Genomic DNA, 24,292 nt, shown 5'->3' with positions numbered 1-24,292 from the left:
CCTTCGTCTTTTGTTCCTGATACCCTTTAGCACCTGAGATAAACCTGGCTGGAACTTTATCATACACAAGGCCCTTCTGCCTCTCCTTGCTGAGCTAGCCTGCTCAGCGTGTGTGGATGGATGTGTGAGCTTGGCTGCTTTGCCTGAACTTCCCCCAAGAGGCTTTTTGGGATCTAGGCTTTAGCTCCACACCTAAAAGACACACTGCTACAGCTGAGGACATACATGAGTCCAAAAGCAACCTCAGGGGCAAGGGCAAGAGAGGCTACTGGATCCATTTTCTCTCCCACAGCAAAATGCCTTCATTCAGCTTTTAGGACTTGATTTCATCACAGGTTAGACTAAGTCAGTGGACACCCTAATCCCCTGCCTTGCCTCTTTGCGAGACTCTCTCCCACAGGTTTCACCAGCAGCAAATTCAGTGTTCAACTGAATACTGTCTGTTCTTTAGCAGACCCTTTCCTTTTGATGTGTTAAGGATCATTAAAGGAACACAGCAGTCACTGTATAGATAGTTATCAAAATCAAGTTCCTTACTGTCACATTTACCACAATTACATGTGTTCTATCAATTTCAGGTTCAAAGACAACTATGCTAAAATGAACTATTTACAAGTACTAGACTCATCGAAAAGATGAAAGGGACCAGAAGCTTGCATTATTCTATTATTCTGTTAGTATCCATCAGTGCTGACCTCTGAAGTCAAGCATGGCCCTACTTTGGCAAGAGAGACAAGAATACGGTAACATCTCAACAGTTTATAGCCCCTGAATTATTTTATGTACATCCTGTGCTCAGGCTGTTGCTTTATACTGTGAAAAACAATACTGCTGATCAAGGTCTGTAACGTAACATAGGTGGTTCCAGAAGCAGACTGAGACTGCATAGGTAACCACAAATCAGGATTCCACATCTTTTGAGCACCTTAATTATGTGATTAAAAAATAAAGCAGTTGTTTTTATTTTATTTCTCAAATGAAAAGGACAGATGCATTTCCTTCATAGGTGAATTTGTATGAAGATGTTATAACCCAACATGTCAGCAGAACTTTAAATAATGGGGAAAAGTCTTTCATTCCATGTATTAGATACAGGAGGTTAGGACCTGGGCCCAGAGTGAGGTCATCTGGAGCTTAATTTTCTACACTATCTGCCCTAGAGTGCTCATTCAGATATTGTCCTAGACTGGCATAGGGTGGAGGAAGTTGTTTGACACCTGTGATTATTTTTCTTTTCTCTTAAAGCAATGGTGTAGATCAATTCTTAGAGCTGGAGTTATCATCATTTTGATTATTTGGAAAAAAAACTTAGTAACAACACAAAGAATGTGTTCGGCATTTTAAATATGGGGATCATCTAATAATGCTGGAGTTTATCAGCTTGCTAGAACATAATTAGAACATAATTAACATTTAAAATGGTAGTCTGTAAAACAAAACACACCTTGAACTGTTTCAGTTTTAACTGTCTCCAGAAACAGCTGTCAAGCTTGGTGTTTCCAGTGCTGCACTCACCAACACAGCTATAGTTAAGACAGCTGTTGTTTGATTCCGTGTATACTGTGGGCACTGATTTCTCTTTTTTCCTCTTCTCCCCTTTGCCCCCGAGACTGGCTGGTGAAAAGCGTGTAATGAAAGCAGCTCTCTTGGAAGCTCTCAGCTTGGTCACAACATGTTTTAGTGCAGTGTACCACTGCAGGCTATGCTCCTCTCTCAAAGCAGGCTCCTATGTATTTACAAGCACCAGCACAGGTGAGGCCTTGGGCTCCTCCTTGTCTGCACAGTAGCTACAGACTTATCGACCACCAAAGTCTCTGAAGATTGAAGGGCATCACTTCCATAAGGGGATAACAGGAAGTATCTTTTTAAATAACAGTCAAATATGCCATTTTCATACTCACGATTAAGCTGTATTGCCTTCTATCAGGTGGAACCCAGTGTCTGCATTGCATTTTGCTTGTAATAAAAGACAAACAGCCCCCTCCAAGCCAAGGGGATTCACATTACCTGACCTTTGCTGCAGATGAAAGCAAGCACAGACTCACACCAGAGTTCAGCTGACTTGCTCCAACTTGTTGGCCTGCAGCAGCAAGGCTCTAAGCTACAGCTACACTCATTCAAAACAACAAACAATATTACGATGTTTATAGTCTTGAAAATAAAAATTGCAGATCAAATGAAGCCATATAAATTTTTTTATGTAGTTATAATGAAATGATTGCTAGAAGCTTTAGCATCTGCAAGTCCTGAGGACTATACAAGTACAAAAAAGTTTATTACAATGTTTACCAATTTTCATTTTGGAACAGTATATTGGTATTTTTGCCAGTTATTTTAGTTGGCATTTTAGTTCAGTTCTATTAGTTTATAGCATGTCAAAAGGCACAAAATGGCTTTGTGTTTCTCATTCAGCACACAGAGGACACATGGGCACTTCACAATACTACACATAGAATCTAAAATTAATGTAACAAGTATAACTGTATATCACACTGCAGCATGCAACAACAACAGTAACAGTATTTTTCCTTAAAAGAAATTCAGTTTTCACACCAATAACTTTTAAAAACTGAATTCAATATTTAAGAAGTCCAGGCAGAAACAGCTCCGAGTCTTAAATACTAACAAAGAGGGAAAAAAACCCAAAACCTAAAAAATTGCTTTTAAGAAATGAGCACACCCTGAAGCTGGTTAAATCACTGTTTCTTTGAAAATATTCTCTCTCACCAGGCTGTTCTCCTTCCATGCTTCTGGGAATTTTGGTCTTTGCTTCTCTCTAGACACCAAGACTTGCATATCTTCAAAAGTGGGATGGTTTCCGACTTCAGTCTGGAAAGCCATCTGGTACTCTGGCACAGATTCCCCTGTTAGCAAAAGAAAGAAAGGAAAAAAAAAATCAGTCAGATTAAAAGACAGAGCAAAGGCTTTCAGTTGATGAAAGGCATTATCAAAGTTGCTGTCTATCGAGATGTTCCCCACTTTCCCCACAGTCTAACTTCCAAAGAAAGCTGAATTAACTGCAAATGAATTAAGTGCTGTTCAGCAACCTTTCAAAGGATAGCATCCTCAGACTTCGCAGGTTCAGTGGCACATTTGGAATGTCTTGGAGTCTGAAGATAACACCTACTTTCCGTGAAATGCCACTGACTGATTATATTCATGTACTTCATTCAGGAGGAAGCCCAGCAAGATTACAAGCCTCTGCACATAAAGTACAGCTGTTGGACTGTAGAGAGCATATACTGCGTTATAGATTCATTCTCTATGCTGTAGCTTGGGAAAAAGATGTGGCACAATCTCATGTGTAAATTTGAAGTCTACTTCCTTCTGGTTTATGTTACAGGTAGGGAAGATTTCCCTGAATTTTCTATATCCTATCATAAATAAAACTACAACTGACTAAAGGCTACTTTAAGTCATAGCATTTTTCTCACAATGAAAAGTCTTAAAGACACTTCAGGCACTTGTATCAGTTCTCAGAACTGGAAACACTGCCTTTGCCATCAGCCTAACTCTCAGTGTTTTTGCACTCTGGACAATAACAACAACAATAACAACGTTCAGACGGCACCTGGCAAGAGGCCGGCACACCGCCCGAACGGGTAACACCGAGCCTGGCAGCAGGAACCCGCCTCGCCCTCAGATGCACCGTCCTGACAGACACCACCTCGAACACTAGATGGCACCGACTTAATGGCAGAAGCAATTCAGGGAACGACTTCCCTTCTGCACTCCCAAAAGCTCGGGAGGAGCTTTGGTTGCTGCTGCCACTTCCTACTCTTACGATTTTCCTCCGTTCTTTTCGTTACCTGGGAAGAGGTCTGTACATCTCATGAATATCTCCCAGTAGATAAGGCCAAGTGCATACATATCTACTTGTTTCAAAGCAGATTCACAGTCCCTCAAGTTCACTGCCCCTTCAAGCACTTCTGGGGCCATATAGCGGATCGTACCGACCTGGGAAAACAGCAAATCAAAGCTTCACATCAGGAAGTCATTTCCAAATTCAATTAAGTTTAATGCCCTATTCTGGTTGATATTTTCTATAGTTAAAGAAAACACAGCTCATTCCTAATCAATGTCCTCAGCTTCCAGATTCTTACCAGTCTAGTCATAACAAACTCCTTCCTCTACTCTTTGTATGTATGAATCAAAACAAAATTATTTTGTCCCTTACTTAATGTTCTCATATGAAGTATGACATAGTAGAAATATTTCTTTTTCTAAATTACTCTGTTAAACACCAAGGTATGCGTCATAATGGAAGAGGATCCCACTGAATACGAAACTTGTTCTCTATTCCTCGACCACCAGCAAGGTTCCATCCTACATCTTCCATAGTCAAAGGTTATTAACAGTTTGGAAGATACCTATTCATTTTCACTAGGACATATATTAGATTAGAGCACTTATTCATCAGTACTTGTAGGACAATATTCTGTCAAAGGACTATTCCACATCCCTGCATTTTAACCAGCAATTTCCCTGTTTCCTTGTTCAGTAGGGGAAGATCTAGATGGAGCTCTTCTGCACTAGGTATTTTCAGTTTAGCATTTTCTTTCTAAGGGAGGGTGATTAGCACTGTGCAGCATGTTCTTTGAATGACATATGAAGTTTTTCTGTAAAAGCACAGACAATTACACTGAACCATTAGGCACTCTTTGTTTGAAACAGTCTCACTGTATTCCAGTAGCGTGTATTAGACATCAAGCAGAAGATGCAGAATGTGTTATGTCACAATTTCAGAAAAATTAACACCAAAACCAAAGATTAAAACCAAAACCAAAGAATGTTTGATCTTCAGTCAACAATTGCAGTACAAGACTGAAGGGACCAATACCACAATCACAGAGAACATGGCAACCAAACCTTCCTTGTGTCTTCTCATATCTCACACAGAAACTTCAGTCTGCCAACCTACTGCCTTTCAGAACAGCAGGTTTGTGATGAGTATTTTGAGAATAAAACCAGTTTCTTCCTATGGAGGCTTCAGTCACTTCTCACTCATACTGCAGTCATTCCCCATGACAGAAATTGTACCACCTGAACATTCATCCAACCATTTGTACTTACCTCACTAATGGCTGCGTTGTCCTCCTCACCTGGTCGTACCAGTCTGTTCCCAGTTAACTTCATGGAGAGCCCAAAATCACTGATTACACACATTCCGTCATTCTTCACCAGAACGTTGCGGCTGTTCAAGTCACGATGGGATATTGCAGGTTTGTAATGGTCTGCGTGGACACACCAAAGGGCTTGTTAGTATTTGAGCAATTCCACTGTTTGCCAAAATGTGAGAACCTCATTATGTCTGCTCAGCTATTAAAACAGAATGTTTGATTAGTTGATAAGTTGATGTTTGAGAATCAACTTATTTTTTAGAAAGCTAATGTTTTTGCTTCTTTACAGTGAGCTCCAGAGGAACCTACCTAGACAAAAGTGACTGGCATCCAGAATTTCACTGCATCTATATGATGTATTAGGCTACTGCTGTATACAGTTCTAATGCTCACCAACAGTCTTCTCGCCAAGGGATATTTCAGCATGGCTTTGGCGGTGGAGACATTGTGTACTTAAACAGAGACCTGCTGCTACAGGCCTAAAAGCCATTCCAAATACTCTGTCATTTCCACACTCCTGTGTCAAATGCAGCACCAATTATTTGCATTATAATTGGAATTACCATTGGCTCTTATTCAGAAGATATGCAGAAGTATTATTCCAGAGAGCCTGAACATACTCATCTTGCAAGGGATCTGATCTTTTCGAAAGAATAATCTCAATTGTTCCTAGTTTTTATTTTGTTAGTAAAGCAGCCAGCATTACAGAAATCATTTTACTGTGGAATTTATTTTGCACCATGAGTTTCTTCCTAGCATTCACAGACTGTGGCCGTCTCTCATTTACGATGGGAAGCCTACAGATTTGCTGACTGCTAATGGACACACCTGTCTGCACATCTCAAAAGGATGAAGTTAAGATGATAGTTGCAGTTTCAATGGCACATAGGAACACTGATTTGGGTATTTTCAGCACTTTTAATAGCATCTTTAGTTGTCATTCTTTGCTAGCATTCATGCTTAACATTTGAGATATTTAGCTTGAAATTTTAATCCAAACATTAGCACCTTAATGTAGATATGATGAAACTAGCCTTTTATTTAGTGCCAAAAACCTAATGTTTCAGTGCCAGGCCATATTCTGCAGCCTGATACATCACAGAATATCTACTTTATAGTCATGATATTTTAGCTGCTGAAAGACTGGCTGAAGCATGCACTCAGAGATGGAAAGGTCCAAATCAATACATTGTCACAGCCAGTACTCTAATAAAGTACCAGAAGTCCAGCAGTATTGTTTGTACACACCAAAGACTAAACCCTCAGCCAAAAATCCAGAGACATGATAAATAAAACTACAGTGGGGTTAGAAGATTTAGTTTTATACTACACAGTTCACACATAAACTAAAAATTGCTTTGGTGATTTGTTTCTGAACTGCAAAAACAGACACAACACCTCATCTGTTTGCCCTCTGCCAGAGAGGCAGCCAGTGCTTCAGGTCTTCAGTAATGTGTTGCCATGACACAGCAACACTGCACAACTCTGCCTGCTCCTGCCTCTCTCTGGGGCTCTCCCACCTCAGACTTAGTGCTTTCACACAAGGGTCACAGAGCCCACAGCACGGGGCTCTTCACAAGGAGAGAATACACCAGAAGTTCTGAGTAATCTCTATCTGCATTCATCATTTCCTACTCACAGGAGAATATAGCAAAGGCTGGAATCTACTACCTAGAAATAGAATATACTGGAGAAATAGACAGAAATAAGATAGAAATAAGACAGAAATAAGAACATACTGGAGATCCTTGCACCCCCTCCTGGCCTTACCTCCTCGAGGCAGCTCCGTGTGCAGGTACGCCAAGCCGCGAGTTATAGAGTGAGCCAAACGACAAGAGCTCACCCAGTCACTTGTGTGGAGACTCAAATATTTGCACAAAGAACCCTAAAAAAGAATCCCCCCAGAAAAGACAAAACAAAAAATACGGATTAAAATAATTGTCCAGTAGAGTAACTCAAAATCTGTTGGAGACTCAGTTTTATCCACTGCTTCTAAAAGGTATAAACCTGCAACTGCTTATGTGTTTACCCACATTTTAAAACACAAGATTTGACTGAAGTTTCATTAAATTCCATTGCTGCCATTTCGTTTCTCTAAAGTGTAATAGAAATTTTATCACAGAATAACAGGGATTGCCTCTAGAAAAAGTTATATTAATTATAAAAGTCTCGTTGCAGAACAGAATAAAGGTAACTATAGAAGTAACAGCCTGGGTTTCTAAAAAAGTGGGCTTTAGACCATTATCACTTACAGAATACTCAGCATCTCTCACAGGTCTTGGTATAATCTATTCATGTATCAAAACAAAAACACCCCAAAGGCAATTCCAAATAGGAGTGAGTTGACATGCACTGAAGAAAGATGGAAAAAAGAATGTCATGTTCCCCTTTCCTTGAAAGCAAAGTTAGATGTGTAAAATGGGGATTCTTCTAGTGATTTGTCATGAAATCTCTAAGAAAATCAGAAGGAAGTGCATCAGTTATGAAATTGAGATATTCTAGAAACTGAGACTGTTATCCAAAACAATAGCCAAACACTGCAAACTGTGACACCTTTGATGTACAATCCCCAAGGATAATATCCTTAGTTCAAACAAACTAAATCATCAAACATAAAGTACAAGTAATCTGCCTAACTCTACATGCTTATTATATTTTTAGGACTACAAACTACCCTGGTTTTGCCTATTTAAGTCCATAATCTTAAATATGTACCAATGTGTAACATCTGATCAGATGCAAATAAATACAAAGTAAGTTCTATAATGTTCGGTTCACAAAAATTTGGAATTAGTTTCTTTCACCTTTTTCCTTGTTGTTTACAGCTTTTTAAGAAATTCAAGCCCTCTTATTAGCCTCCAAATATCATCAGCTTGTTTTTTTTTCTTGGCTCAGTGGGTTGAGGTTCCAGCCCATTCTAATAGAGGCTACAGGACTGTTGTCATGATGTGACTAGGAAATATTCACTGTATTAAATCAGCTTCAAGATCTTTCTGCTGCAGAGCCCGCCCACCACTAGATGTTTTCTAAGCCAGCTGAAGGCTGTGATTTTATGCTTTTAGTGAAGTTAAAATGATAACCAGGAAACGTTTTAGTCAAGATGTACAGAGAAATATATATTTGTAATTAAGACTATCTTGTCAGAGCCATGAGTTACATGTAAAATTGAGGATATTTAGTTCTGACTATAACTTTTGATAGAACTGGTATTTTTAACAACCAGAGATTCCATTTTTGTTTTAGAACAATTTTTCTGTTCTAAAGGGACAAGAGTGTCTGGCTAACCCTAACCCTAACCCTAGGGTGGGGCGATAGTTCTGTGGCTATTACTGTATTTCCTATTATGCCATCCCTCACAACTGACTCCCTTACTGACCTACCACACCTCAGAGTCTCATCAGCATGTGGATTGATAAATGCACGTATCATTCCTTTCACTTGCCTATTTCCTTCAGTCTGAAGGCATGTTTGGATAAAACCACAACCTGGGTCAAACCTATCTGTCTTGCTTTCACCGAGGTAACACCAAGAACAATTTTCTGTGTAAAAATGCCCTGGTTTGTGTGCTCTTATTCTCAGGAAGGAAAGTATTTTGAGGGAGAATGATGTTTTGGATGTGGAATATTTCACCTGCACATCCTGTATTGGTTAGTCCTTATTGAAATCAGATTTATGGCTCCAGTTTGAACAGTGCAATTCCCTTCTAGCAGGGCTGCCACAGCAGGCTTCCTTTTCTGCTGTTAACTCCACATACAGCAGAACATCTGCTCACTGAATTACAGATCACACTGTGCATTAATTACACCTGCTGTGCACTTTTTCCAATGACTTCCAAACAACCAGTGGATTGATTTTAGACTAATCTTGCTGTTCTTAATACCACATTGGGAAGGAATCTGATAATATGATGTCATAAGCTTCATCTGTACATTTAATCAGGTCATTAACAGCCTGTTTACATAAGCAACAAGACACAATTTTCAATCAAATTACATTTCAACCAAAAATCCTTTCATTCAAGAAAACAGCAAAACCAGATCACCTGTGAAGACAGCTAGGCTATGCCCTCCCAGGAGTAGAATACTCCCTTTATTTTATTTCACTTAACTACATGAAAATACGCCAGTTTTGTCAGTATCACATGCTTTGCCACTGTCCATCTGGTATGGGCACAACTGACCTTTTTCATGGTCACTTCTAGTTTCTGCAATCTCTTCTTAGATGCCTGTCTTATAAGCTGACATGATCATGTGTGTTCTCACTTAAAACTTTCAGTTAAGACCCTCTTTTTATATTTGGCTTTGTTGCCTTAAGTTTGTATATAGTGTAGATGTGTGTAATTTTTAGGGTTTTTAGTGTAATTTTAGTGTAGATGTGTGTAAAATTTAAAGTATGTATTTACACGGGTGCATTTAACTTTCAATATAAGCATATACACAGAGCCTAAAAACCCCTAAGACAGGCCATCATTACTGCGACTTAGCACTGTTCTGCTCCTTTTTGCATTCAAATAAGCAGCTTTTGTCCTACTGCCTCCATAATAGATCAGGCTTCAGCCAACCCCTTCACACCCTGCAGGAAATACGAGTTTGCTTACTTGAGACCAAAAAGCTTGTTAAAAAATTATTTAACTGCACAACTAAATATTCTTTCCTATACACAGGCAAAAAAACCCACCAAAACCCCAAACAAAAAAACAAACCCAAGATAAATTGTGACACCAGTTTTTGCATTTTCCTACATATAACCCCCAAGTACATTTTATGATTTTTCAGGAAAGCTATTCACATTCATACTGCATATTTTTAAATTTTGCTTCTATGTATGTGTGTACACACTCAGAACTTTATGTACCCTAATCCATGAATTTGAGAAATACAAGCATCCAGTTAGCTGAAGAAGTTCGAAGACATGGATCTGGAAAAGTAATGCTGCCTTCCTAAGACATGTCCTACATCACCAGTATATGCCATGGAAAGCTTTAAAGAAGATAATAGAATAAAAAAGCACCTTGATTTACAGTACCACAAACTAGTTTGATAACAATCTTGTATCTATTACATTTCACTGTAAAAACCTCCACTGTTTACAGCTATTGAGTGAGGTCATAAGACAGAGATAATGTCTTAATATTAAGAAGTTTAAAATTAGATTATTTTTAAGCAAAAACAACTCTTCAAATTCTGTCATTGAATAAGGACAGAATTGACTAAAAAACCTTGCACCAAAAGCAAGAGCAAATACTCCAGAGCTAGGAATTTGTATGACTACATTTGGTAGCACTAACTAGGAAATCTAAAAGGATATTACAGTAACCCACAATCAGGCCCATTAAAAATGTCATTTATATGGATTTTTTTTTACATTACTGTGCAAGTAGCATCACCAAAACCTAAAGTACATCCTTTTCACGTGGCTATTCTTAGGATTCTTAACCAATCCAATTGATTTCTTAGAAGCACTTACATTGGGGTAATATTCCATCACCAATAAATATTCCATCCGGCCGTCTGCAGTGAATCTCTCATCCCCCACGATGAAGCGGGCGATGTTCTCGTGTTCCATCAGTGGAATCCTGTAAATGTTCCTCTCATTCACAAAGTTCTGACGATTGGCAAAAGAAAATACTTTCACAGCAACTGGACGTTCATCCAGGGAACCTTTATACACTGCTCCGTATCGTCCCCGGCCAATCAACTGCAAAAACCAGAAACAATTAGTTCACAAAGTAATAGATGAAGATACACCCCAAGTTTTCACTCTACAAGAATTGTATGCCAACTTTTATCCTGACTTATAGTATAACAGTGAAGATAGCAAGTATTTTGTAATGAAAACCAGAATTAGAATGCTTTCACAGAAGCTACTTTGGAGCTGGAAACCTCAGCATGAGCCAACATAGGTCTTACTAAATCGATTTACAGTCTGAATATCCAGTAAATATATCATAAATAATCTATTCAGTACTTTTATATACAGAATCAATAAAACACATGTGTTTTGTGCTGCTAATTCTCTTACTAACTTTTGCCTACTAAGAATTTATAGATTTTATGTGATCAATTTCATTTCAGCCCAGAAATCACAGACATTAAGTGAAACATTTTAGGTTTAGGACAGTTTATAAGCTATACCTTTCAGGTTAGTTATAACAAAATATGCATTTGTAGTGCCAAATAGATGCCAAGAGAGATAAACAGATTTTAACAGAAGGAAGTAATTAATTCCTGACTACCTGTGAATCTTTATTCTAGCCCCCACTATGTTAGACAGTCTTCAAGAATGGCCTTTCACATCTCCATGGTAACTGCAGAAGAAAGATGCAATCTCTATACCAAAATGCAGGACCACCTTCAGCAACAGCCCTGATTTCAAGAGCTCAAAAAATTCCAACTATATAAGAATTTAACACCTATTAAAAAAATTTCAGGAAGACCCATACATGATGAAACTATAAGGATTTCATGAGCCATTTTTTAAACTTTTTAAAATACTTAGAAATGGAGGAGGAAGAAAAAACAGAAGGGATAACAAAAGTAATGTTTCTAAAGACGATAAAATTGTCTTACAGGAAAGTTTTCAAAGATAAAGTATCATTTAATGGAGAGACTTTCTGTTTCTCAGTCCTTTTGTATCACTGGGTTGCAAAGCAGCACCAAGCCAGTTCAAGGTACAAACCTGGAATGTAATCTACCCACAGAGATGTCAAAAGGCAAGCACAGGTAAAAACATTTGTCCTGCAACACCCTGTGACTGGGGTAAGGGGTCAGCTCCTTAGGATACAAGAAGCAGGACAGAAGACACCACAGCAGATCTCTCTGCCAACTTTCAGACTTGGAGAAAGTCACTGCTTTCTCCAAGACTGCATTATCAGTACAACCGCTTTCATCCGGGGCTTTGCCCCCTTCTACAGTACACATGGGTAGACTCATAAACTCTGCCTCAGGTACTTTCTTGGTGGCAGAAGACACCTGAGGTTCTTTGCCCATCAGTCTGCTGTCACCATTAGAGCAACTCACACTGCATATCTGCAGTCTGCATCTCTAGGTGGGGTTTCTACTCGGAAAAAGAAGAAAAGTACTCTGCATCTCAGTCATTCCACTATTTTTTTCCTGTTAAAAGGTTTTAAAAATTCCATATGTTCCATCGAGCATACCAACTGGAAGCATAACATTTTGCAGTTTCGTGATGATACATCTAACACCAAGCTGAGCAGAAAGTTCTGGTTGGCCTCTAGTTGCCATGGAGCTAGATAGTGCCCCACACTGAAGAATGACTACACATAAATGCACCACTACTGAAATGTACTGCCCTATCTGCAGTGCATTATCTTTTCCAAGAGTGTTACTAAATTTCATATTCCTACTGCAGGTCACTGTACTATAAGCAAGCAGTTTCAAGCAAAAAAGATGGATCCTTTAATGCAATGCTGAAATACAGCAACTCTAATTTCCCCCAGTACCTCCCAGGGTTTCTTTTTCTGTTCTCAAGGTAAAACATATTCTAGCTAATACCAACAATACTACCAACAAAATTAGACAAAACGTACCTGCAGTAACCCCTTTTTAATTTTAGTTTCTTCTTGAAACTATGATTTAGTAGAAAACATTACAGGAAAACTGATACATTAACTCCTGTAACTATGCCTGGGATATGACCACAATCATTGTATTGAATAAAAATGAAGATTAATAACTGAGTTGAATATTTACCTCCAATAACTTTAGATTGTCCAGATCCAATGAGGGCTCTGATGCTGCTGCCTCCATCATGTTCATACTGTGCAAACCTTGTTTACGGTCTCCTGGGGAAGAGGGTGAGAAGGAAATCAGCCAGTTTCCTTTCTGGACATGCTCCAAGTGAAAAAAAATGCAACTTACCTGGGAGTTGGCAGAATAACATATTTTAGGCAAGGATGTAACAAGTAAAAAGGAGTCTTGTAAAACCTTCTCAAAGTGGGCAAAACGAGCAGTGAAGGTGCTGATAAGCTACAAACTACAGATACCTGCTACACAACTATTTCGATAATTCGAGGTCACTGGCAGTAACTATAAAGCAAGTTCATCACCTCACTTAAGCTGTGCTGAGCAGAGGATTTGTGGAAGAAAAATGGGTCCCAAAATGCCAGTTTAGAGAAGTCATAACTCTCTCCAAACTGTTATGAAAGTAACAGCACCATAAAATGTCAGAGAGGAGAAAGGGAAGACTGAAGTGTAATTTCAAGCAATAGCCAACTGAGCAATTGAAAAAGCAAAGCCAAAAAGGTCATCAATCCCTACCTGCAAGCATCCTGTACCCAAAGAACAGAGCAGCTATCAGAACAGCCAGTACAGACACAGATGCCAGGGCAATAACGATGGTCTCATCTCGATGAAAAGAATGAGAAGAATCTGAAAGCAAACAACATGAGGACTCTCAAATTGCAAATTTGAAAGAATCAACATTATGAAACATGTAATTGTTACAACAACAATGAGAAGAAAAATATCCTCTGGCTTTTCAAACATCCCACTAAACTCCTTTTCCTCTCAAAATCTAGGGATGGCAGAAGAGTCAATCGGCTCCAACCCAGCTGGGCACACATTCATCAGCAGCTTTTCCCAGTCTGCCCTTGCCCTGTAGCGAGAGGCACTGACAGCAGAAAGTGACTCTTCTTTCCATTTGGGAAAGGTCAGCACAGCCATACAGGGCCAAGTTGATGCAGTGCTCATCTGTTATCTGTGCCTTAATCCGGTTTCCTGGTATGAATGAGGTTTGTCACCTTTACAAGGTTCTTTTGTTGTTTTTCCCAGGACAAAAATCTCATGAGCTTGCAAACTGGGCTGCAAATACTATGAAAATTGAATATTTTCACACCCAAATTCCTAAAACATACATTAGTCCACTTAAGCAAATATTTCAAAATACTTTGGAGTTTTGATTTGTTTTGTGTCATTGCTCAGATAATTTTTGGCACAATTCTCTACTTATTAATACACTAAAAGACAGAAGTATCTCTACATACTGAAGCAGGAAACCTGGAACAAAAATAAAACACTAAACAAAATTAAATAAAACTAGGTTTTTTTTGAGTCTGTTGTAAAATAGCATTTGACTTTTTGTCAAAATTAATATCTTGCTTTTCTTGGTTATCAGGTTTTATCAGTTTTTTTTGGTTGAGTTTTTAACTTCCTCAGAGAGGAAAAAAGATTTCATGAAAACATTTGTTAACGCCTTGAAATGTTTCTCCATGTCAGACTCCAGTCTTGCTTCTTGCAGGGATATAAAAATCCAGCCACTTTAATACAAAAAAACTATTAGTGCAGATGCTCTTCTGATGTCAGAATCACTGGAATGTGGCGCTACAAGACCTCATTTACTTTGGCTTCAAAACCAAGTTTGGGAACTATGTTTAAACATGTCTTATATACAGCAAAAATTACTCCTTAAAAGACTGTAATGAGACCTAGCTACACTAAAACCACAAAATATAAAACGCACACAAGACTTACACATTGGATAAACTTTTAGGTGAGACTGAAATACAACTTATCACAGTCTATACTAGCTGAATAAACTGACAAATTAACTTTTCTTGAATTGTATTTAAAAGAAATTCAATGTGATTCACCACTTCAAATTCCCTGTATGAACAGACACAAGAGAACCAGATAAGAAGGAAAAGCAAATTTAAAAGACAACAACTGTAATTTTTACATAACCATAATGGTAAGGGGAAATAATGAAAAGTTGGTAAAACAGAATGCCTGAGAGAATTTCAGCTGTGACACAAGTACATGAAAAATCACATTTCAAAATCAACACACAGCTCATATCTGATACACCCTTTAAATAAAAGGCAGCTTGTGATAATCACAATACTATCAAATTTAAATTTGTTCTGTCAAAAGAAATACCATCACTAATAGTTTTGGTAAAATAACTTTCACTATGAAAATAAGTTATTGCCATAGAATAGTAATGTGGAATATGAGCTCTGACTTCTACAGTGAGGAGATGAAAAGATGCACATTACAATTGTCTTCTAAATTATGAATTTAAAACACAGACATACATATATATTGAAATCCACAACATCATAAAGAAAACGTTTACATCATACAAAGCTACATGAAACATGACACAAGTGTAAGCAGATGAGTAACTGCTGGCAGGGAAATGGTAGTTTTGACTTTCATATTTTTATGAATGGAATTTACATTTTATTGAGTTATCTTTTAAGATATATATTAAATGTGGCAGGTTTTGCATCAGTTCAAGACTGTGCCTAGCATGTACTAAGGAGTAGCAGGTTTTGAAAGACTGACCCTTTGGTTATAATCCCAGCAGTATTTTCCTTGACTGCACAACTAGACTTGACTGCACAGCCATTTTCTACCCTCCCACTGCCAAATAACCACCAACCATTTCCACCACCATTTGCCAAATGATATCTGATGCCCGAGTTTGATTGTTCTTCTCTAATTTTCTGTATAGTCAACGGCTTAACAACATGCCTCCATCAGGAGGGCTCTCCTCTACCCTGGAATGGGATTTTGCTGTTCAAGGGCATCCTGAGCAACACGCTCCTCCACAGCTCTGGCTGTCTTGGCACACATGCCTCTTAGAAGCCTGTGAATGGTGACATTCTGCAGGCTGAAGAGATACCAGAAATCTCAAGATAACATTTTGCTCCCATCAGCAGCTGAAAAACATGCAGAGAAAAAGGATGATTTCTCTCTCTTTCCTTGATGGACTATCCCCTCTGGGGGCTTTTTCTGTTTAGTGAGTAGCTGTGCAGTCACCAGGGAAACTCACAGATGTCCCTTGCCTTCAAGAGGAAAAAATGTTTTAATTTTTTTTTTAAAGCAGAGTCATTTCATAAGAATTTTAGACTGGCTTATCTTGAACTAATTTTCAATTCTTATAAATATTTTAAAATAGCACTGTCAACATTCCAACAGCCAAATCAGTTCTACAGTGCAAGTTACTACTGTCAGGGTGATGAGCAATATTTATAAGTTTAGGAATAAATAAAATTTCTTAGGAAGAGTAAGTGAGCATCTCAATGGAGCGATAACATGCAGCTCCAAACAGCATGAGTGAGTAAAATGCTGCGTGTGACAGCCAGTCACTTCCCAGCAAGGACAACTTTTCTATCTTTTGCTTGTAAATCTACACTAAAAGGAGAGCACAAAACCCCCCGCAATGACAAAAGGCCCAGACCAGCTCCTATCCTTCCCTCCCCTGCAAAAGTGTTATTTCTATCAACCCTCTATCTGCTTTGTAGAACAATAACTTTGGATGTTGTCAGATTATCAATCTTTCTTATACAGAACAAAAAGGATATGCCATTTATCAACCCAGTTTTAAAATCTTCCAAAACTTAACAGAACTCTTATTAATTCATTAATTTTATTAATCATTCTCTGGATATATTTCATCTTTAGTCTTTTATATCATACTCACCTTTAAATGCCCAGCTAAAAACCATATAGGACCTCTCAAGGCATATGCAGAGGTTCATATTTGCTATTTTGTCTACTTCTAAGTAATTAATAGCAGCTTTTTATATACCTATGCACAAAAGTCACAGTTCCCTTGGTATTATTTGGAGATGTGTTTTAAGTAACTCACCAACAGACACATCACTGCAGGTCAATAAAAGTAATCACTAACAAGGCAATTAAGCAAGGCACTTTTAAAAGAAGGATGTAAAATGCACATGTATAGAAGTTTCTTTTCATGCTTTCTTCTGTGAACTTATGGTCTGGGCCAAAACAACCATGACTCATCGTGATTAGGACATTCATTATGAAAGCTATGATTTGGTATTACGTTTTCTGAACTAAGACTTGGTTGGTCTTCAGCTGTTTCCAACCTCTCCCTCAAATCAGCAGACTCTGCTTTTCAAGCTTATTTGCGAGGACCAGACAAGTGCCCTATACCTTCAGTAGTTTTTCATCATGTCATTGTACAAACTGACTTTAAACACGCCTAACAATCACTCAACAATCTCTTCTGAAATTCTGGAATCATTATAATATTTGGGCATTTAGTGACAAATACCAACTGACTTAAAAACACTGTTTTCAAGTCTCAGACTGGGAACGCTAGTATCTCAATATTATTCCCAAACCAATGTATTGCATAAAAAAAGCAATACCATAAAGAGCAGAATTAGCTGCAGACTAGAAAAGTCAATGATTAAGGAGTTGGCTGCTGAGCTAAATTCTACGTACAGCTGTACATAGAAGATCTTGTCAGAGCTTCCTCTGATTTATGTTACTGTAACTGAAAAGAAGGCTGGTGAAGGTACTTGTTTCACTGCTATTTGTAAGTGAGGCTTTTATTTCCAGCTTCAGCTTAGGCTCCCTGATCTACAACAAAATGTGCCACAACAAACAATTAAAACCAATGGAAATTGCTGTAAGGCTCAAATAACCTTAAAAGCCAATTTCTTATCCCACTTGAACTGGAAGGGAAGCAGTGCTCACAGGTTTCCTGACTACAAGCAGCAGTGCAAGGATGCCATGTGGAAGACACCCTGTATGTACCCACTTCTGTCTTGAGACATTTTGCCAATAATCTGATAGTCGTCAGCAGTTTACTCAAGTCTACCAATCCCATCACAAAGAACTATCAAAGCAAACAGTGTAAATATTTTTTTTTTTTAAGAAAGAAAAAGAAACAAAGCACAACTCATTAAAACAGAAGGACAGCCTCCTTCTGGCTGGGGAGCAGCTGGTAACCAACAAGTCACCATTCCCAGAAGTGTTCTGACCTCATCATCAATAAAGGGCTTGTTTTCAGGTTCCAAAAGCCTGAGTACAACAGCTCCTGTGTATGGAGAAGGTACACACAAATAACCGGGAGTGTATTTCAGAGCAAACCGTGAAGAGGAATGATTCTAGTATTCAATTAGAAGTGAGTCATCTGGCTGAACCCAGCCCTGCACTTGGGACACGCCCTGCAGGCACTTCTACCACATCAGGCACTTCTCTCCCTTTTCTCAGGCATTACTGCCATCACAGTTTCCATGCACTTATACAATATCTTTGATGAATTAAAGGTTTTGGATTAAGCTTCCATACTGCCACACATGGAAGCTGTCAAACTGCTGCTTTCCTAACCTTCCCCGGGAATGACAGAATGAAGAATACTGCCAGCGCTAATGGCATCAGGAAGAAGAATGTTTTTTCTTCAAAGTAACTTTTCCACTATAAACATAAACTTGCAATATTAATTAATGCAAAAGTATTCCTATCTGTGCCTATGCTTGAAAATACATTTAATTTCTCTCTAATTTAACTTTCAAAAATTAAAGCCTATTTTGTAGGCTTCCTGTTTCCATACTTCAAAATCAGCATTTATCCTATGACCAAAGAACGTTGTGATAAATCAGAGAAAACTGAGACAAAGCCAGGTAACAACAGCCAATGACAAATGAGCCTGTAAACATACAGAACTCCTTCCTGGGAGCCAGAAAGGGGATGCACCATTCTTCTATTTTTTTTTTTTCCCTTCTGCAAATACTGTGAGGCATGCAGACAGGAGGAGGCTGCTCTGAATAAAGCACCAACTAACCCACCACTGCCAACATCATGGCACTGCCGTTCAAGCACCCTCGTCTGTGCTCTTGGAGGTAAAATATTCCAGCCTGGATGATGAACTGTGAGGAAACCAGGCAGAGTACTTGTATTTCCTACTTCACCATTCAACACATTGCTTCCCCAATACTATTACTGAAATGAGAGGGTATGAAGCAAATGGAATGAGAAATGAGGAGATGGAAGGATAGTCTCGTCCCCATGGCAGCTGAAAGCTGTCCAAAAAACTTCTCTCTATCCCTACACCAAAGGTGCTACACCACCATGGCCAGAGAGCCCCCTGGGACACCAGAGGGGTCACTATTACGATGAGACATCTTAAGACAGCCGTGAGAAAAGGCACTAAGTGTTAAGCAAGCTGAAAAACTAGGAATCCCAAGGGGGAAAATCTGCTTGCGTAATTAAAGGCTGTATCCCAACACTAACACACAAAAGGATATGGCCTTGAAACTGTGCAAGAAATTACATTGTTTCCTTCGAATATTTGAATATGAAGCCTTGGGCTTTGGAATGCTGTTTCAATGCTATATATTTACATGGTGGTGGATCATATAATAAAGGACATTTGCACATAAATTTCCACCAGATCTCTGTATTGCTGTTAAAGCTTTTCATTCCATTTTCAGAAATCTGCCTGCTCTTCATGTAAATGATTCACAGCTGTGTATCTGCCACACAGTAGTAAATAACTCTAGAAAATATATGTGTGTGTTTAAGTTTAGAGAAGCATTGTATAAAAACATTTTAGACAAACACACAATTATTCTATATAATCAAAATCAGTTTTAAAAGTAATTACCTATGTTCCCACATAATTTCTGGTAGCTATGTATCAAATGTCGAGTGATCTTAAAGCTGATTGGTAAAATAGTGACACTTATTTAATTGGCCATATCACACATAAGTAGCAACATTAGTCTTGAACAAATAAGGAAAACATCATCCTTTAACCTTCACAGCACAAGAGTAACATCTGATTCTTCAAAACAATTACAGCTGTATGAACTCTGATCAAAGTCAGTAAAGTTACACAGGGATTCAAAAGATCTGCCCATAGAGATCACTTTAAAAAGAAGCAGAGTCTTCACGCCATCCTACAACTATTTCTTTGATGTGATAGATTCAATATGTTCATAGCCAATCTGGTGCAGAATTTGCTCTTCCATGAAGGAATCTCGGTGATATCGAGGATGAGATCAGAAGGGAGAGGGAAAGCCTTTGGTTCTGTCACCAATGCAGTGTGAGATGGAAGGCTGCAGCGTGGGGGCAATGTGGCCTTCAGCTGCAGATAACTGCAAATATGCTCTGCAGATCAGAAAGAGGCCTTTCAAGTGTATTTAATTCAACTTGCCTTTAAAGTCACATTTCTTTTCACAGTAGCCCTGCACAATTTTCATGACAGTGATAAGATCTCAGTCCTTTGAAAAAAACACACAATTAGCAATATTTTCCAAAGCCCACAGACCTCAGTCGTAATCTGTTTATCTGTTTTGTCTACACAAAGCTTGTATCAAACATGTCTTCGGAATTCTCCACAACTAGTAAAATATGCATCCCTGACTGCATTCTAGCAGCACATGCCAACCAAACCAAAAAACCTCAAAAGGTCTTTTTTCCTCTCCTCCTTTCTGGACAGTAATCAACATTTCTTTCCGGCCAAGTGACCACTGCTTCATTCCTGATCCACTGTCCTGCAGCAAGAGAGTACAGTCCTCATCACATTAGAGCAAACGACAAGAAAGCCTCTGATATAAACATTATGCCAGAACAACCCAACTATTTTAAGTAAATAATAAATTAATTCAGTGTAGGGAACAAAACAAGTAAGGAAAAAAAATAAGTAGAGTATTTTAACAAAAAAAAATGTTAGGAGAGTTTTAGCTACAACATTTATAGGTCAGATTCTCACATAAAGAAAACGAGAATCCCATCTACACTGATTTAATTAAAAGCATTTAAACCTATATTTTTAGTTAAGTTGGAGCTAGAAGGTTGGAATACCTTTAAATTATGGTCTACAGACATCTACAAGGAACTCCAACAGGAGCTGCTCCCAATTTTCTATTAAATCTATGTATAGCTGAGAATGATGAAAGGAAAAAATAGCATTTCCTAACAACTTCAGCTACTGACCTAAGCTTTCATAGGTGCATGTTTTAAAACAACTATTACCCTAATTCTGTTTTATGAACCCGTGTAAGATGTAAGGTTGTGTCTTTCTGCAAGCACTTGACAAATTATTATTAAAATTAATATCCATGTCCAAATTCTGTAGTAGGACTACAAAATGTTATCAACATGACCATCTTCAAAAGTTAAACCAAAGTTAAGGTAAGGAACCATTGTTTCACATAAAATTTTTGGAGGCACTGGAAGGTACAATGAAGTTAGCAAGATAACTTCTATGGCAGAGCACAGTGCACACACAGATGGAAAACACAATGGGAACTGTATTTTTTGTGGGAGATGGTGCAACATTCCTTAACAGAATAATCCTGCCAATCCGTAACCCTAAGGCAGTTTTCTTTCATAACTGAAAATGGATGTTTTCCCTGGACTTAAGAGCAAGTCTCTGGTTTCCAGTCTATTGGCTTAGATGAAACAGATAATTTGCACTTGCTTCCAATCATTCCAGTGTTTGAAGAAAAGATTTAAACAGTCACCAATATGTTTCTACTTTGCACTTAGCAGAACATTTGACTGATTTTAACTTATTATATAAAATTTTATATACTTATTGTCATATGGTGCCCTTCATGACACATCTTTTCATATTTTTCTCCACATCAGGAGAGCTAAAATTTTAATGCACTTTCCACATAATCACATCACTGTATGGAACCTGGGCCGTCAGAAAGCACCAGTCTCTCATGAGACTTGCAGTAACATCAAAACCTGGCACTCATGCATCACAGATCCCATCTGCCTCCTCAATGAACGCCTCAAAACATCATATAGCTTGGACTGTAAAATTTATTTCCCATAATGTACTCCAGAGGAATCCTGCTGTAGCTAGAAGTCAGCCACCCGTGATGGCAGAGTTTCAATGGGCAGATCTCTCTTCAAAAATCTGCTGCTGGAAAATGCAATTTGGATTTGAGCTTTGTCTGCAAGAGGAGGAGTCCCTTGCTATCCTTGCAGCCAGGCAGTCCCAGGGATAGAATCCCTTCAACAGAACTGCCCTCCTGTGTCCCTCTCTGGTGCACTGGAGCCAGGCTGGGGCATTCAGATTGGTCTTTTTTGTTCATTTTGAATGCTGAAGGTTGTAGTGATACATGAAACTCAAAAATGAAGCATGAGTGGTAATGTTTTTGGCAGGAGAGTGTTATGAAATCCCTAACTGCTCTATCTTTGATGACTAGATACAGAGAGGTGAATTAGCAGCTTGTCCCATGTGTGCAGAAGAAATTAATGAGTTCATAAAAACACAACTAAACTTCTCTTTCTGCCTTTTCTTCTGGGAGTTCTGGCATCTTCAGTAAAATTTTTAACACTACTGAATAGAACCTTATAATCATGATGCATGTAAAATAAATAGCAATCCTAACAAAACTAAATTCAGGTCATTCTTTCTCAATTTCCCTATATATTTGATTACTAGAGAGGTAAAAGAAGTATCTTGCTTCTGTAGTCAAACTGGTTTTGAGTACACATCAACCTCACCTTCAAGCTAAATGGAAAGCTAATTTATGCACTAAACAACATACTGGGGCACCTTCCATATTGAAATAAAAGTCAGGAAAATGCTTTTTAATAAAAAAGCTGAAAACAACATTTACATTATCCCCTTACATTCATCTTGGACCAACAGGACTTCCTGCTTATCAAACCAAACCGTAACACCAGCTCTAACATAACGGCACGCTTCCAGCCTCTGTAATGCACTGGATCAAAAACTACATGTGCTGCAATGGAAAAAAAAATGAGTGCTTCAGAAAGCCTCTTTAAAGATATTTGAAGTTATTTTAATTCCAACAGGCTCAATAGCTACATATTCCATGTCTGCAACGTTCCCAGGCACTAAAAATAGAGCCCAAAAAATTACATCAAAACACTGAAATGCCTGGTTTTTTATATGGGTGAGCTAACAAGCAACCCCTCAGATCCTTCAGAAAAAGCAGCTCTGATCCCACGTGCTGCATTTTTCCTGTCTTCAAGAGTGCTGGAGCCTAGGAATGCTGCCCAGCAGTCAGTCACACTCCCCTATGGTACAGCCTTGGCAGGCGTTCCCGCGGTGGGGAGGGAGGCGAGCCCCAGTGTGGGATGTGTGGGCCTGTCCCAGCAGGCTCCTGCAGGGCACACCTGAAGGAGTGGCGGTGCCTCACTTCACAGCATGGCACAGAGCTGCTCCTGCGTGGGCAGGAACACACAGCACTCGTGTCCTGCCAGGAGAGCTGCACACCTCTCACTGACTTTCAGGAACAGGGTTTTTTTTGCGTTAACCTTAGCAACAGGCAATGAAGAATGAACTGATTTAAAGGCCGTGATTGTACTGGGTGTTTATTCCAAAACATTTCCCTAAGCATGCAATGAAATCTGAATTATAGCACAATTTTGAGCAGCCAACCTGTTTCAAGCAGATACCCAAGATCAATACAAACAGGGTAAGAATGAGTTCTGATGAATCCTTTCATCACACATTTGATTTATGTCCTAGTATTTCAGATGTAATACCCTAAATCAGCTTAATATTGTAATCCTCAAGTGTAATCCTCAAGTATAGCAAGTATTCTGGTACTAAAATTTAACTTCCCCTACTCTCTTTAATTCAAGAACATCTATACTTGTAGTACAACTCTGTATAGCATACATTCTTGTACATAACAGGTTAGGTGATTTTAAATTTGAAGGCCTATACCACAGAGCTGTGAGTTAAACCTGTCTGATACTTTAGAAAGATTCATAGTTAGTAAAAGATTGCGTTTCTCTGGCTAATGCAAATTTAGACAATGCCTGCAGTATTCCAAAAGGTACACATCTGCTCTAAGTCTTGCTATCATGGTTTAGGAGAGAGTAAAATGAATGTACATGTCCCATTTCCCATTAAATTCCCTACTCTCTTATTTTCCCCAATCATCTTCTTTACATGGTCATACAACTTCTAACTTTAGCAAATGTTTTTTCTAGGCCTTCAAAAATATTTTAGAAGTCTTCCGTAATTTTAAGATGAAAATAATCATTACCTTTCTCTGTGCTCTAATATCGTACTGGTTGGCCTTACCAGGTATTGCCAGATGAAATGGTATATTAGGGGGAACTGAGCGATGAAGCAGAAAGTTGGGACCAGACAGAATTCCCCCTCCTATCTCGCTCCAGGGTGCCTGAGGAATGCAGGGAACAGCATCTCCCCTTCCCTTCCTCAGGGCCATCAGCAGTCTCATTCAGTCTGGGCCAGTGTCTCAGGTCTCACCCCTGTTCCTCACTTGGCCCATCCAGCACAGGATCACTGAGGACACTGCTCACCACCGTGTCCACGGCAGTGTGCGGAGAAGGGTGGTGGGGCAGCTGAACCTCTGTGGCTCCTGCTGAAAGCTGCCTCTCCTTCCCACCTAAGAGGCCTTAGCAAGGGCTACTTCTCTCTAA

The 24,292-nt window shown here is 38.8% G+C and overlaps 1 protein-coding gene across 2 annotated transcripts in view; it reads right to left on the bottom strand.

Annotated features, from left to right (window-relative positions):
- The window catches only part of BMPR2 (bone morphogenetic protein receptor type 2), a 106,277-nt gene that overhangs the window by 12,828 nt on the left and 69,157 nt on the right, over positions 1 to 24,292 (bottom strand). For both annotated transcript variants that reach the window (XM_066322623.1, XM_066322624.1), the window contains exons 4-10: positions 13,400 to 13,510; positions 12,833 to 12,924; positions 10,587 to 10,817; positions 6,891 to 7,005; positions 5,074 to 5,234; positions 3,810 to 3,957; positions 2,728 to 2,864 (exon numbers count right to left, since the gene is read on the bottom strand). In XM_066322623.1, coding sequence (XP_066178720.1) covers positions 2,728 to 2,864; positions 3,810 to 3,957; positions 5,074 to 5,234; positions 6,891 to 7,005; positions 10,587 to 10,817; positions 12,833 to 12,924; positions 13,400 to 13,510 — 995 coding nt within the window. The remainder of the gene's footprint in view (positions 1 to 2,727; positions 2,865 to 3,809; positions 3,958 to 5,073; positions 5,235 to 6,890; positions 7,006 to 10,586; positions 10,818 to 12,832; positions 12,925 to 13,399; positions 13,511 to 24,292) is intronic.

This window comes from Sylvia atricapilla, chromosome 7 (assembly GCF_009819655.1).
Source record: "Sylvia atricapilla isolate bSylAtr1 chromosome 7, bSylAtr1.pri, whole genome shotgun sequence".
Taxonomy (NCBI): Eukaryota; Metazoa; Chordata; class Aves; order Passeriformes; family Sylviidae; genus Sylvia; species Sylvia atricapilla.
Note: the sequence above shows the minus strand (reverse complement) of the source record. Positions and strands in the feature narration are given on the sequence as shown.